Source organism: Sciurus vulgaris (assembly GCF_902686455.1).
Source record: "Sciurus vulgaris genome assembly, chromosome: 15".
Taxonomy (NCBI): Eukaryota; Metazoa; Chordata; class Mammalia; order Rodentia; family Sciuridae; genus Sciurus; species Sciurus vulgaris.
Window position 1 is genome coordinate 10807081 of NC_136476.1, and position 17640 is coordinate 10824720.

The 17640-nt window shown below is 32.5% G+C and overlaps 1 protein-coding gene across 7 annotated transcripts in view; it reads right to left on the reverse strand.

Annotated features, from left to right (window-relative positions):
- VPS13A (vacuolar protein sorting 13 homolog A) overlaps nucleotides 1-17640 on the reverse strand; it is a 250147-nt gene that overhangs the window by 138511 nt on the left and 93996 nt on the right. For all 7 annotated transcript variants that reach the window (XM_079112077.1, XM_079112076.1, XM_079112082.1 and 4 more), the window contains 7 exons: nucleotides 14779-14858; nucleotides 8748-8807; nucleotides 8382-8535; nucleotides 7185-7301; nucleotides 7002-7105; nucleotides 4539-4706; nucleotides 2808-3112 (listed from right to left, as the gene is read on the reverse strand). In XM_079112077.1, the coding sequence (XP_078968203.1) occupies nucleotides 2808-3112; nucleotides 4539-4706; nucleotides 7002-7105; nucleotides 7185-7301; nucleotides 8382-8535; nucleotides 8748-8807; nucleotides 14779-14858 (988 nt within the window). The remainder of the gene's footprint in view (nucleotides 1-2807; nucleotides 3113-4538; nucleotides 4707-7001; nucleotides 7106-7184; nucleotides 7302-8381; nucleotides 8536-8747; nucleotides 8808-14778; nucleotides 14859-17640) is intronic.

Below are 17640 nucleotides of genomic sequence, written 5' to 3' on the forward strand. Positions count from 1 at the left end.
AAAACCAGGACTGATGATCAGGAATTAAGAAAAGGTCACTGAATTATTTGATTAGATATGAAGTGTCCTTCAAAAGCTCATGTGTAAGAAAATAGCAAGACAGTTCAGAGGTGAAATGATCAGACAATGAGAGTTATTAATCCAATTGGTGGATTAATGCACTGATAAGGATTAACGGGGTTCACTGGAAGAAATTAACGGGGTTGTAACTGAAGACAGGTAAGGTGTGGCTGGAGAAGGCAGGTAACTGGGGGCATGTCTTTGGGATTTATATTTTGTCCCTGTTGAGGGAGCACTCTCTCTGCATTCTGATTTTCATGATTTGAGCTGCTTTCCTCCTCCAGTGCCATAATATTTGCCTCACCTCGGGCCTAAGCAATGGAGTAGGCCATCTATGAAATGGTGAGCCCCAAATAAACTTTTCCTCCTCTATGTTTCTTGTCAGGTCTTTTGGTAACAGTGACAAAAATGTTGACTAAAACACCCTTCAAGGACAATGTGACCAAAGAAGCCTCCTACTGTATCTTCAAGTGAAATCTCAAGCAATTACTCCTTAGTAAGGTATTTATAGTTTAATGGGCAACAAATCCTTAAGTTAGAGTATTAGGATATTACTGTAATTTTAGCTTTCATTTATGCAATGGAAGAGAATTATGGAAGTCATCAGGGATCTCTTAGAATGTTTAGTTATCTAACCATTTCATGGATAGAATACAGAGTGTCATTATACTGATCCATGCATGCATGCTTACAATCTCCACTTAAATGTAATAAATTAAAGATTCAAAAATCCTTTATGGAAATACTGTGTATTCAAGTTTAATGGCTATACATTATAACATATGGCTAAATCCTAAGCCATTCAATTAACCTTCTATCATGAACAATTTGTTATTTCCAGCTCTTCATTGTAGTAAATACTTAGATCATTACCTTCAAAATATTTGAGTAAATTTCTTTTCTCTAGATAAACTGCAAGAAGCATAAATGCTGAATCAAAACATTACTTCCTCTGGAAAAATGTTTTGTATCACTATTACTCTGTATCTTGGGGTTAGATACTTTTGCTATGTGTGCCCACAAGTACCTTGAACTTTTTCTATCAAAGTAATTCATACAATGCATTTTAATGTATATAGTCTTCTTATTAGTTTCAATTAGAGTGAAAATTTCACAAGGGAAGGCACTAAACTATGTTTACCTTATTGTTTGTTGTATTACTAGTATTTAGTTCAGATGATTGGCATAAATCACATAATCAGTAAATATTTGCTAAACTGTATTCAAAAACTGGATTAAGTATACACAACAATATAGGCAGTTAGAAACACAAATACTTATTGCTTATATGGAAAGAAGTAGTAACTAAACTATATTTTCACAAACCAAGTAATTTCAGGGAAAACTGGTTATACTCTTTAAATGAATAATTCTATTTCTAGGAATTCAACCTACAGAAATGAATTATCCTAAAAAAGTATGAAGATGATCATATAAGTACTGACGAACAAAAATATCTATCATCATCATAGTGTTATAATAGCAAAAAGAAATTCAATCAACTTAAATTCCTAACAAAAAAGATTTTTTAAACTAAGCAATAAATTAAGAAATTTAAATTTATTTAAATTATGCATTCAAAATGAAAACATGGAAAAATAGAGCATATTGTTAGAAAAAAGCAATTTATAACATAAACCATACAATATAGTCCTATTTTACTTAAGTAAAATATATATGCAAATAAAATGAACTGTAAGAAATATACCAAATTGTTAGCAGCTATTTTGGGGTATCAGAAAGATTGTCAGCAATCTTTTATGCTCATTATCAATAAAATTAATCATTTTGGAAATATAAGTATTATGATTTAATACTCTACAAATACTTGTGGACTTGGTTAAACACAATCAATTTTTAATACCGATTCATGCCTACTTTACATCTACCACTTCTTTAAAACAAACATAATAAAATGAAAGTATAAATGTTCTAGTTTTAGTAAAGGAAACTTATTTTATAGTTCAAACTCTCCAGGTTAATGAACCACTTGAAACTTCAAGTTATTATCACATATTATATCCGACTATTAAAATAGAATCTCTTATCTCAATATTTTCCCATAATTTCCAAAATCCCTGGACTTAGCTAACAAATCATTCAACTTTTTCCAAATGTCCTCACAAAACAAACCATTCATTTCTTATCTTAACTGAAACCTAGCTTTCCAAGAAGTTCTGAAAACAGATGTCAGCTTTTCTCCAATACCTTACCTATCTCAAGGTAACAGAAATAATTTTTCTTAATTTGTGATGATGCCTCCCACCTCTCACTATTCCTTTAAGAATAATAACATCCAGGTTTACCACCTTTAACTCACAATAATCCATCAACAAGTAGTGCTTATTTTTTAAGACTGATATTATTGAATCTCCAATCTATATATCAGTACCCTTTTACATTATCAGTACCCTATTGTCTTTAATATCTTCCATCACCATTATTCACCAGCATAAGCCTCATTCAGTAGAATCCTGTCCCTATAACCTTAAGTCACACCTGCTTGTCAAGAATTCAGTGTTGCTTGGATCCAACTAGCTTAGCATTTCCAATTACAAAACAATTTTTATAAGTAAGTCTATAATTATTCTTGCCCAAAAATATTTGAGGGAGAAAGAATCACAAAATGAAGTACAGTTATAAATAAAATAAAATCCCACTGCAAACAAACTAAGCCACCAAAGACTTTAATGTAAAAATTTAGAAAAAGATTACATTGTACACAACAATACTTGCAAACAACTTACCTATATAGTCTCATTTCACTCAGCTTTATTGTTATCAAGTCAATAACAGGTGGGGGATAGCTCTGGCTCTCTGATACTAGAATGAATTTATTTTTCATAGTAATTAGTCCAAAATCAGCAACAAAAACATTTTCAGAAACGGAAGACTGTGGGATGACCACAACTGGGGCTTTGATGTGAATATCCAGTGCCAATCTAGAACTCCTTTGTGCCAGTTCTTTTACACCAGTAGCAGCCATTCCTGCTGCCTGAACAGTTGCTTCAGCCAAGGCTTGTTTAGCTGCTTGAAAATTATCTATAAAAGCCTATAAAGAAGACAGAATGATATTCTTAACATTGCCATTAGTAAGATTTATTAAATATGTATTAATGTTTATGATTTTACCTATATAAGGAAAAATCTGACTTGATATAACCAAGCATTATTTATTTAAAGTCTGACTGTCTATATTAAATCTTAACTTTCTGATGTCCAAATTGAGAAATAAACATAAAGATACTGATAAAACAAAAATCTAATCCCTCGAACAAAGCAAAATAAGAATAGGGGAATGTTTCACTAACACCTACTCCTCCTCTTCTCATACTTTCCCTGAAAGTTAAATGATCATATTTCCACACACAACCTCAATGGACAGAGCTCATCTATGTTTGTAAGATTTTAAAAGAAATGATAAAATATCTTTCTTCAAGCTCTTTCAAGTAAGTTTTCAAATTTCTAAATTCTAGAAAAATTGCCCAAATAATAAAATATGTCTACATTAAATTTAATTTTCACTTTCAGAAGAAAACATTTTATTTTTGGTAATTTTTAAATCTAAGGCTATCATAAGAGAGCTCAGTGACATAATGTTTTGAGCAATAAAGGTTAATCGGACAAAGAAGATTTGCTTAGCCTTACATTAAGTCCACAAAACTGCAGGGTAACCTCAATTTGAAAGGTCACAAAAAGTTTGAATTGATTCAAAATTATGAAATAACAAAAGAGGGTTCCACATCCCCAAATAAATTCAAGTAAGTGTATGAATTCTTCCTTATAAAAACTGCCATACGCAACAATATGTATGCCATGTTATATGTACAATACATATATATACTTGCTATACTTGGCCTATTTACTCTAGTTACATCATTAGATTTGATTATCTAGTTTATACACTAAAACTTAGAGCCAAGTTTAAAAAAAAAAATAGTGCCATCATACAGACAGGTATGATACAGGAAAAAATAATAGCTGATGACAAGGGTAAAACAGAAAAAAAAATATGAAAAGCACAACGAAGAACTTAGAAGTTTTAGCACAGTGTCATACAGGAATTATATCAGCCCTGATATTTCCAATATCCATAGAATTAATGAAATAAAAAATGTAATTTTCTTAATGATAACTTGAGACCAAACAAACTTCAATGACATTTGAGATTCTTAAAATCAGAGCTGGAAATCAGGCAAAGCAAAGACTTAAGTCAATGATATACAAAAGATTTCAATTAATATATAACATATAATTATGACATGCACTACATTTGTTAAAATGGTAATATATATAATATACATTTCAATTAACTAGAATGTGAAAATGATGCTATATAAACATTTCAGTCACTATTATAAAATGTACCCAAAATATTAATTTTTTTAAAAAGCAAGAAATTCTTGTTATTTTTCATCTGTTTGATATACAGCAATTTCCAACTAGTATAAAAGAACAAAAGTAATTAAAATACTTACCATTATAGAATACAGAAATTTTGTGACAAAAACGACTTCAATGCAACCAACAGTTAAATTAACCTGAACATCAACCACATTCATATCTGTGTCTGCAGAACCAGCAGTTACATCCATGTAAAACACCAGTTTGAAGCTGAAAACTTCTTTTCCAGTGATATACACAGCCTTAATGAGAGAAAATTCCAGTTATTATAATCTATTTTTGAAGTAAAATGCCCTCAAGGGCAAAAACAAAACAAAGCAAAATACAATAAAAGATGTACATATTTGAAAAATCTTTCACATATTCAAAGTCACAATTCTAACTGCTTTATTAGAACCTAAGCTGTACAGTTTTTCAAACTAACAGTGGTAGCTCCCTTTGGTAGGTCATGAAATCATGTTAGGTGTGGTTCAGCATTTTATTTTTAATGGAGAAAATATCAGTATATGCATTCTCATTTAGAGTTTATACTCTTGTATCAAAAGTAATCATTTAAAGGTTCTTTCCTTGCTCACTTTCAAGTTTGAAAAAACACTACATTTACAACTTACTGAAAACTATTTCTTTTGATTTGAGGCATCTGAACAGATTTTCCACATTCTTTAAACGGATCTCCTACTTCTATACTCCTCATTCCTTATTGGTTTGTGAAGACCAATCTTAATGGTCAACTTGGAATTACAGTGGCTTAAAATTTCAAACTGTAATACCAGTTAAAAATGGTGGAGATAGCAGGAGATGTAAAATGTATTTTAATACTTTGGAACATGGAAAGGACACTAATATACTGTCTTCCCAAGTCTCCTAAATTCTAGAAGCAAGAACAGAGAGCCAAAGAACCATCAAAAACCAAATCAATTCCAACCTTAGCATCAATAATCCTCAGGAAACAAAGGTATGAGGTCTGAAAAGAAGTCTATGCTTCTGCCTAGTATGCATGAAAATGGAGAGAAAGCCATTCCAAACCCTAAAACAAGAAACAACCAGATAAACTATCACAACTTTTCTTGGAACCTATAGAAATATGAGGTCTCATGACAAAAAAAACACTCTAAAACAAAAGGGAAAAAAACCTTTTTATTTTCAAGGAAAGTCAAAAGATAAGCACCAGCTCACTTGTGGCAAAAAGCAGGACACAAAGTTCCATACAAGTTAGGTAGAAATAAAATTTAGCTAAATAAATGGACTGTGGACTAATGTGAGATATTGAAACTCTGGGAGCCACAAAAACAAGACTAGTTCACACTCAGTTGCAGGTACTTCATGGACCTCTTCTGGAAGTTCATGAGAAAGACAGGAACAAAGTAGAAAATCAGACAGCGTATTCCTTGGTATATTCCTGGAAAAGGAAAGAAGCCTCCAATGCAGAAAATAGTCCAAAGCACTACCAGGATTATCCACTTCTCAGAACAGAAGTTTTAAGACACTAAAGGGCAATAAACCCGGCCATCAAGGCTCAAATGAAGATTCAAAATTCTAGGGACAAAGATATGAGAAAACTATACCTGGGAGAAGAATAAGAAATCCTCCTGGGACAAGTCCTTTAGAGGTCCCCTTCTGCTGGGACAAAGTGGGATATTTGGTCCCATGTAGGAGCCCCAAACATATCAGTAAAATGCCATGGGGAAGAGGGACAGGATCACCAAGAATGTTCCATTTCTGAGACCTAGAGAAACAGGCAAGTGTTCTATGGACCTCTGAAACCATAAGTCTCAAAATAAACATTTCCTCCTTAAAACTGTTCTTGTCAGGTCTTTTAGTCACAGCAGTGAAAAAGTTGACTAGAACACTCTAAGTCCATTCATGCATTTCCCCTTTCTTCGTGTCAAATTTCAAATGCTGACTTACTGACTCAACAAGAAGTTCAGGTGTTCTGATCTTACTATTTGATATATTCTTTCACTCTTCAGACCTCATTATTCAAGAATTACCTGTCCTAACTCCACAAGAGTATCAAATCCAGAATCCCTAAAGTTTTACATCCAGTAACAAAACACCTACTCTTTAGTCACTAAGCATCCAGTTCAAAGGGCTCTCTAAACATTACAAAAGCTCTATTAGTTAGGATCCCTGAAAATAAGTTTTTTAAAAAAATCTCAGACCTTCTGATGTTGGCATCTGAGATGCATTATGAGACTCAGGGTATGTGAAGAGGAAAAGAAAAAAAAAAGGGGAGAAAAGTAACTAACTTAGCCCTGAAAACACTTTGTTCAGGAGCATTACTAATCATATTTATGAGATACAATTATCGTAATTTGAGAAAGAAAGAAATGAAATTTGAGATTAGGCAATTTGCTAAAAATAACACAACTACTAAGGAGTAGAGCTAAGATAACCCAATTATGCCTGACCCTAAAATTCATGCCCATAACAAGTCATGTTGCTAAAACATAACTGTCTATATAATTGGTAAATATGACCACTCTTAAAGTATGATTATACTTAGTGATGTAGTATTAATGAAAACAAATTCTTACCTTTTTGTATACAGCCATTATATCAGAATCCAAAACAATTATATTCCTTAGCTTTGCATTTATTTCAACAACTGAAGTCCTCATAATCATTTCAGAATCAAGTCCTAAGGAAATAAAAAGATGACTAATAGTTTTTTCTTTCATTTAATCTTTTACTGAATTTATTTTAATGAGATTTATTACCTTCAATCTTAATTTCAGAAATGTTATGTTTCTGATCTTGAATAAAAATCCGTAAACATGATAATTCTGCTAAAATCTGCAAGGTTATAATATCTTCATTCAGGGATAGTTTTAAAGCTATAAAAAAAAATCATATTGTAAAATATAAGGGAAAAGTTTAGTAGTTACCATACTACACTTAGAAAGTAATGGAACTATCAACATAAATAATGATATTAAAAGTCTGATTTGCTTCAACTGAAAGCAAAATAATATAATTCCTACTGACATGAGACTTCTAAAAAACAATCATACCTAATTAAAAAAAAAAAGGCAAAATGAAACACTGTTCTCCTAGAGGAGACTAATAATTTGAAACTAAGAACCTGTAACTGTAAAATTCTAAATTTTTAAGAAATACCTGACATTATCAAAATTACAAATTTTTGTTGCCTTTAAAAAGTAATAGGTTAAACATACCTAATCCAAAAATCCAAAAGGCCCAAAACCAAAAACATTTTTAGCACCAACCTGACACTCAAAAAGTTTCAGAGTTTGGAGAATTTCAAACTTTTGAAGTGGGTTACAACATTACTCTGATTTATATATACTCTGAGCAGAACTGGGGATGTAGCTCAGTTGGCAGAGTGCTTGCTTGCCTAGCATGTATGAGGCCCTGAGTTTGATCCTTAGCACTGACAGAAGAAGAAGAAAAAAAAAAATGAACACACACATAATTCACAACTCTGATATTACTCAAATTTTGTTAGTTTTTTGTTTTGTTCTGTGGTACTGGGGACTGAACCCAGGGCCACCTCTCCACTGAGCTTCATTCTCAGTCCTATTTTTTATTTTGAAACAGGGTCATGTTAAGTTACCCAGGCTGGCCTCGAACTTGCATTCCTCTTAATCTCTAAAATAATGCTATTAAATTATTAAACGCATGGACTTTCATCTAAACCAAATACTACTACTGTACAATTTTCAACAAAAGCCAATTACATGCCAAAAATCCTCTCTTCAGGAGTAATAAGTTTCCTTTGCCTTTAGTATTATTTTCTAAAATTAACTTGACACATCATGAATCCTCTGGATGATAGTCTAGGCAACAGAATAATGAAGTCAATTATATAAATTAACAGTAAGTCTCAGGCCTAAATTTATTGATCTACGTAGTAAAAAAAAAAAAAAATTTTAGTTGAATTTTTAAAGATATACCTAATTTTTTAATGACATCTCCTTTGTCTTCAGTCTCTCCAACAGACACTGAGGTTGGTTTTTCCACTGATTGTGGAAGGATGTTATTGAGATAATTCATTGTATTTAGAAGTGCTTCAGTATGTAAATGAATATCCAAAGATGAAAAATTCACCTGAAAAACAATGTTGATTTTAGTAATGGGTCAATAAAAATTTGCTTGTATAGTCTCTATAAGGTACTATTCTTTATGGTATCAAGGATACAATTTTATAATATTGTTTTATCCTTAAGGATTTCATAATGACAGTTATTAGATAATTTTAATAATATACTTGGACACAAAATACAATATCCAATTAAAAAAAAATTGTTATTCAATCATACCTTAAGCAGTTGTAAAACATTGTTATAGGTACTTTTCAAATCAGGTACATTTTTTTCAGCCTATCAAAAGAGAAAAGTCCATTAGCACACCTTAGGAAAATGTGTACATACAATTAATAATAGTGCTAACACACATATATATAATTTCCCAGGAGTATGTATGCATAAGGTAACTACACATACATTACCTATTTTAAATTAAGCATTTACCTAAAAAGGCAACTGCTTCACTAGAACAAAGTGATTTCTTTACTACAACAAAATAAATTGGTAACTATGGGTTTCTCCAGCACATAGCAAGTATTCAATACATGTTATATATTATGGTTCTTATTATCATGAAAGGAAATAGTAAATAATAACAAGCATATAGAACAATCATTCTATCATAAACTTTTTGTAGGTCTTCCCAATTCTTTCTGTTTCTGAAAACAAATTTGTGACAGAATTGTCCAATGAATTTTCAAACACTATTTTTCTTTTTCCAAAATTTATCATTTATATTACTTTCAACTAAAAAATTGTATTGGTATATATTTAAGGGGTATGATGTGATGTTTTGATGTATGTATACAATGTGGAATGGTAAATCAAGCTAACTTACATATCCATCACCTAGCTTACCTACTACTTTTTGTGTTAAGACATTTAATATTTAGATTTAGTTATTTTGAAATGTATATTATAATTGATTATAGTCACACTGTTGTGCAACAGATTATAAAACCTTGTTCTCCTATCCATCTGAAATTTTGTTAACTTTTATCAACAGCTTGCTAAATTTCTTCCTTTTCTACCACCTAGCTTCTGGTAGCCATCATTTTTAAACTTCTATGAATTCAACTTTATCAGATTCTACACAGAAGTGAGATCTTACAGTCTTAGTCTTTCAGCATCTGCATTATTTCATTTGCCATAATATCCTCCAGATTTGTCCATGTTAATGCAAATGACAGAATTTCCTCTTTTTCAAAAATATTCCATTATATGTGTATATATACCATTATTTACTTTATTCATTTTCTTTGGAACATGTTCACAATTTAAAAGCTAATGGAAACATAATGACAAAAATCCTAAAACATCTATATCAAGAATGGATCACTCAGAAGGATAAGGAAGGACATTTCGCATTGCTTAAGGGAACCATAACAAGCACAACAATCATAAATATTTATGCTCCAAACTTTGAGCATCTATGTACACCAAACAAACCCTTCTCAATTTCAGGAATCAAACAGACTACAACACAATAATACTGGCTAACTTTAACACACCTCTCTTACCACTAGATAGCTCTTCCAAACAAAAACTGAAAAAAGAAACCATAGAACTCAATAATACTTCAATAATTTAGACTAAACAGACATAGAGAATATTCCATTCATCAATGAGTGAATATACTTTTTTCTCAATAGTACATGGATCCTGCTGCAAAAGAGACCACATGTTATGCCACAAAGCAACTCTTAACAAATACAAAAAACAGAGATACTACCTTGTATTCCATTAGACAATAATAGAATGAAATTGGAAATCAATGACAAAATGATAAAATAAAAAATAGAAACTACTCCAATACCTGGAGACTAAATAATATGCTACTGAATGATGCTTGGATAGCAGAAGACATCAGGAATGGGATAAAAAAGTTCTTAGAGGTAAACAAGAACACTGATACAACGTATCAAAATCTCTGGGATACTATGAAAACAATACTAAGAGGCTAATTCATTCCACTGAGTTCATTCAATAAAAGAATTTTTAAAAAATCAACAAATAAATGAGCTAACATTACACCTCAAAGCTCTAGAAAAAGAACAGATGAACATCAAAGGTAGTAGAAGACAGGAAATAATTAAAATCAGAGCTGAAATCAATGAAATTGAAACAAAAGAAACAACTGAAAAAAATTGACAAAATGAGAAGATGGTTCTTTGAAAAAATAAACAAAGTTGATAAACCCTTAGCCACACTAGCAAAGAGAAAACTCAAATTACTAAAATTCGTGATGAAAAAGGAGAGATCACAACAGAAACTATTGAAATATAAAACATAATTAGCAGTTATTTTGAAAATGTATACTCCAACAAAATAGAAAACCTCGAAGACACTGACAAATTTCTAGAGACATATGATACACCCAAACTGAATTAGGAGGACACAGACAATTTAAACAGATAAATGTCAAGCAATGAAATACAAGATGCCATCGAAAGTCTACCAACGAAGAAAAGCCTGGGACCAGAGGAATTCTCAGTCAAGTTCTTCAAAGAAGAACTAATACCAATACTCCTCAAAGTATTCCATGAAACAGAAAAGGAGGGAACCCTTCCAAACTCATTCTACAAAGCTAGTATCACCCTGACACCAAAATCAGACAAAGACACATCAAGGAAAGAAAACTTCAGACCAATATCCCTGATGAACACACATGCAAAAATTCTTAACAAAATTCTTACAAATCCCATACAAAATCATATTAAAAAGAGAGTGCACCATGATCAAGTGGGGTTCATCCCAGGAATGCAAGGTTGGTTCAACCTCTGGAAATCAATAAATATAATTCATCACATCAACAGACTTAAAAGTTAAGAATCGTATGATCATTTCAATAGATGGAGAAAAAACATTTTGTAAAATACAGCACCCCTTCATGCTCAAAACACTAGAAAAAATAAGGAAGGAAGGAACAAACTTCAACACTGTAAATGTTATCTGTACTTAGCCCAAGGCCAACATCATTCTAAATGGAGAAAAACTGAAAGCATTCCCTCTAAATACTGAAACAAGTCAGGGATGTCCTTTTTCACCACTTCTATTCAACATCATCCTGGAAATTCTAGCCAGAGCAATCAGACAGACTTGAAAGAAACCAAAGAATGTGAATAGGAAAAGAAGAACTCAAACTATCACTATTTGCTGATGACATGATTCTCTATTTAGGATCTTAAAAATTCCACCAGAAAACTTCTACAACTTATAAATGAATTCAGCAAAGTAGCAGAATATAAAATCAATACTCATAAATCTAATGCATTTCTATTCATAAAGTGATGACCAACTGAAAGAGAAATTAGGAAAACTGCCCCATTCAAAATAGCCTCAAAAAAAAAAAAAAAAAAAAAAAACTTGGGAATCAATCTAACAAAAGAGGTGAAAGACTCTACAATGAAAACTACAGAACACTAAAGAAAGAAATTAAAGAAAACCTTAGAAGATGGAAAGATCTCCCATGTTCTTGGACAGGCAGAATTAATATTGTCAAAATGGCCATACTACCAAAACTGTTATACAGATTCAATGCAATTCAATTAAAATCCCAATACATACCTCACAGAAATAGAGAAATCATGAAATTCATTTAGAAGAATAAGAGACCCAGAAGAGCCAAAGCAATCCTTAGCAGAAAGAGTGAAGCAGGAGGATCATAACACTAGACTTTCAACTCTACTACAGGGCAATTAAAAAAAAAAAAACAAAAAAGAAAAACAGCATGGTATTGGCACCAATATACATGTCTACACAGACATGTAGACCAATGATACAGAATAGAAGACACAGAGACAAACCCACATAAATACAGTTATCTCACACTAGACAAAGGGCCAAAAACATACAATGGAGAAAAGATAGCCTCTTCAACAAATGGTGCTGGGAAAACTGGAAATTCATTTGGGGAGCCACCGGTGTTTACCAGAATCAGGCTTGGCTGAGCCATAGGATACAGGGGTCTGACTCCCAGAACTGGCAGTCATGGAAGATTGTTTTCAGATAGCCAAGGAATAAATGGCCCTGTACAGTGTCTCACCTCTGAGGATATGCTAATTCTCTAAGCAAATGGCTTCCCTAACTCTACCCCATTCTGTTCCTCACAGAAGCAGCCCCTCTCTATTTGGGTCGATTTACCTATGCAACTATAAATAAAAGGAAGGTGGACTTCTCCATCTTATTGGAGGCTAGATCTGGTATGGCCTGATCCACCACACCCCCTTCCATTTGAAAAGATTGTTGGCTCTTGTGTTTATTGATTAGATTAGTTTATTAGTAATTAGTTGATCACCAGCACCACTGTCCTCTGACAGAAACTCTTCCCCTCATCCATGTGGGATGGGAAAACCCCCACAATTCATATGCAGCAAAATGAAATTAAACCCCTATCTCTCACCCCACATAAAACTCAACTCAAAATGGATCAAGTACCTAGAAATTAGACCAGAGACCCTGCACCAAATAGTAGAAAAAATAGGCCCAAATCTTCATCATGTTAGCTTAGGACCTGACTTCCTTAACAAGACTCCTAAAGCACAAGAAGTAAAATTAAGAGTTTTTTTCTCAGCAAAGGAAACAATAATGTGAAAAGAGAGACTACAGAGTGGGAGAAAATCTTTACCATATGCACTTCAAAAAGAGCACTAATCTCAAAAATTTATAAAGAACTAAAAAAACTTATCACCAAAAATGCAAATAACCTAATCAATAAATGGGCTAAGGAACTGAACAGATACTTCATAGAAGACATACAAACGATCAGCAAATATATGAAAAAATGTTCAATATCTCTAATAATTAGAGAAATGCAAATCAAAACTACTTATGATTTTATCTCACTCCAATTAGAATGGCTATTATCAAGAATATAAGCAACATGGGCTGGGGATATAGCTCAGTTGTAGAGTGCTTGCCTCATATAACAAGGCCCTGGTTTTGATCTCCAGCACCACAAAAACCCCAAAACAGTAACAACAAAAAAGAATGCAAGCAAAAATAGGTGATGGCCAGGATATGGGGGAAAAGGTACATTCATATACTGCTGGTGGGATTGCAAATTGGTGCAGCCACTCTGGAAAGCAATATAGAGATTCCTCAGAAAATTTGGAATGGAACCACCATTTGACCCAGTTATCGCACTCCCCGTTTTATGCCCAAAGGACTTAATATTAGCATTATACAGTGACAAAACCACATCAATGTTTATAGCAGCTCAATTCACAATAGCTAGATTGTGCAACCTAGATCCCCTTCAGTAGATGAGTGGATAAAGAAACTTTGGTGTATATATATACAAGGAATATTTCTCAGCCATAAAGAAGAATGAAATTATGGCATTTGCAGGTAAATGGATGGAGTTGGAGAATTTCATGCTAAGTGAAATAAGTCAAGCCTAAAAAACTAAAGGCCAAATGTTTTCTCTGATAAGTGGATACTGATACATAATGGGGTGAGGGGGGTAAGGGAAGAATGGAGGAAGGTTGGAATGTGTAGAGAGAAATGAGGGTTGGGGAAGGGGTAGGGAGAAGGAAAGATGGTGGAATGAGACAAACATTACTCTATGCACATGTATGTTTACACAAATGGTGTGACATTGTGTACAATCAGAGAATGAAAAGTTATACTCCATTTGTGTACAATGAATCAAAATGCATTCTGCTGTCATGTATAACCAAATAGAACAATAAAATACATACATATATATATAAAGAATGGATAGCAAAAAATGATCTTAAAAGCAATAAACTACTCTTACAGCATAATTCCTATTAAAAAGTGGGTGTTAATGTGGCTCTTACATAAAATAATGTCAATAAAACACTGAATAAATCATAAATAGACCAACAGTAAACAAAAAAATTTCACAGGAGATAAAACAGACATTAAATATCAATAGGAATGGAATGCAGTCATAGACACTAGGAAAATCAGGTAACTCAGACAATGGTAAAAACTGAAGTGAAATCATCACTTTCCATCATTTACAACACTAAATTTCACCAAGACTAAAAGGTTTGTTTCTTCTGCAATACCCTAGAATATTGCAAGTCCTTTCTCCTTAGAACATAGTTATTTTGCTATATGATATTTACAAATCACAACTACATAACAATGTTGAGAGAAACAGAACCTTTATTTGTTGTTACTGAGATTACACTAGACTAAATGTTAAACAAAATATTACTAAACTTACAAAACTTGATTATAAAATTTCAGTAGCACACTTACCTATCAAGCAGATATAAATGGAACCACTTACCTTCACATATTCCAACGTTAACAGATCTTCCATTGTGTTATCCAATGTTGTGACCAAATAAACTGGTTTCTTATTTTCATCTAAAAATAAAAGTTTTGATTATCTTTTGGTAGGAAAACTGAAAATAAACACAGGCAATATTAATTGTAATCAATTATAATATTATAGTTATACAATTGAAAAGGGCTTTCCAGTACCAATTCCAGTCCTTGGTATGTACTTACTCAGTTCTACAAGTGTAATTTCTCCTTACAATTTCATTCCCTTCCTTTGCACCTCAATACTAAAGCCTCAAACCTTTCTAATTCTAGACAGTAGGTAAGGTAAGAAAAATCAGCAATCTGTTAAATGAAAGGACAAGAAGAGACTTAAGGCCCCCGATCACAAAAATCACTAGAAAAGTCATCAGTCCTGGAAAATCCAGTTGTTGAGAAGACTGATAAGGAATATGATGAGAAACTTTTTATATATAATTTAGATTAAATTAATTCTATTATCACATAATCAATTTTGATTATATTACTGCTTCTATTCAAAACCTGCCATTGTAAAGAAACTACTATGGAAGAGATTTTTGTAAAATGCCTTTTAAACCCAACATCACCAAATTACTTATGGCTATCAGAAGTCAATATCTAGAGACTGGGAGAAAGGACAACAAACTAACTACACTATTCTTGAGGAAAAAAACACCAAAAATTCCACAAAGTCCTCCAATCTTAAAAGCTTATTACCAAGTAAATCCAGCTTTCTAATGCAGGTGCTAACCACACTTTTATCTCCAAAAAGGTCCATACTTTGTTTACACATTTATTGATTGACTGAACAAATTTATTGATAATCTACTTTGCATGAGAAACTGTGCTATTCCCTCTCTCTCAAGAAAACAAGGGCAAATGGCTACAGTGGTAACTGTATGCCCTGTGTTTTTATTTGTAATTGTTTTCTTATCCTTTGCTCTTGAGAAAACAAAGATAAGCAAGTGTAAAATTAAACAACTGCTATAATATTTCCAGGGCACTACAGAACACTGTTTAGTTGGTTTACTTTTCTTCCCAATTATCAAAGCAAACTGCTTCTTGGTATAAAAAGCATAATAAAATTCTGTATCTGCTGCATATGTGATCTTCTTAGCAAGAGATAACCATAACACAATCTATCACAGGGTTACTGCACAAATGCAGATGAAAAAATAATACATAAATTATCTCTTGACCCATTTCAGGCTGTACCACTTAATTTAATTAAAAAATGGGTCATAGATCTTGACAGCTCACCAAAGAAGGTGTACATATAGCAAATAAGCAGATGAAAAAAGGCTTCATGCCATGTCACCAGAGAAATGCAAACTGTTGCTATGTACCTAGTAGAATGACCCAAATCCAGAATTCTGATACCACCAAATGTTGGCACACTTATTTATCACCAGTAAAAAGACGAAATGGTACAACCACTTTGGAAAACAGTATGGTAGTTCCTTATTGAACTGCACATACTCTCACCATATGATTTGATCATCATAGACTCTGGTATTTACTGGAAGAAACCGAAAACTTAAGTCTATACAAACACCTGCATATGGATATTCCTAGCAGTTTTATTCATAACTGGCAAAACTTGGAAACAACTAAGACGTCCTTCAGTAGGTGAATAGATTAAATAAACCATGATATACTTAGATGATGGAACATTATTCCTTGCTTAAAAAAAATGCTATCAAGCTGTGAAAGGATATAAAGAAAATTTAAATACATATTACTAAATGAAAGAATTCAATCAGAAATTCAATCAGAAAAAGGATACATACTGTATGATTCCAATTTTATGATGTGCTTGAAAAGGCAAAAATTTGGAAATAATAAAAAGATCAGTGACTGCCACTGGTTATAGGGTAGGGAATGATGATTAAGATGAAGCAAGGAGGATTTTTAGCACCGTAGTACTACCTTTTGATAAATATAATGGTGGATACTTTCCATTATACTTTTGTCTAAATGCTTATCTGCATAATACAATGAGTGAACTCTAATGTAAACTATGAACACTAAACTATGGATTCAAAAATCATAAAAGAAGAAATAAAAATAGTATCTACCTAGTGCCTATCAAAGAAAACAGTGCATTTTCTTAGATATAATAGATCCATTATGATTCTAGGGAAAAAAAAAAAAAGTTTTCTGATACAAACAATATCATCCCCTTCAAAAACAAGAAAATCAAGACAAGACTGCTACACTGTTATCTTCAGGGATTATATGGCAAATTGGACTTTGAAGATGTGATTATGGTTAAATGGAGATTATCCTGGATTATTTGCCTGAGTTAAGAGTGAAAGGAAAAGGTAGAAGAGGACGTCAGAGATAGTCCTATGAGGATCTGACACCCTGTCCTGGGTCTGAGATGTAGAAAGATATGATTCAAGAACCAATAGAAACCTCTAGGAATCAAGGACAGTCGTGAGCTAACAGCAAGAAAACAAAGTTAAATCATGTGCAAATGAACTTAGTCAACAACATAATGAACAGGGAAATGGATCCTCCTCTAGAGCCTCCAAAAGGGAACTGTTACTGACCTCTTGATTTATTTTTTCAGGTCTCTCTTTTTTTCCCTTAGTGTTTTATAGTTATTCATAATACTGAGATTCATTTTGACATATTTATAAATCATATAACATAGTTTTCTCTGTACAGTGGAACTTATATCAGATTTCTTCCCTACCTAGAGAACTTTTTTTTTGCTGTGCTGGGGATTTGAACCCAGGGCTTTGTGCTTGCGAGGCAAGCACTCAACCAGCTGAGCTTTATCCCTAGCCCCCCTATAGAACTTTAAAATAACAAATTTATGTTGTTTTGAGACACGAAG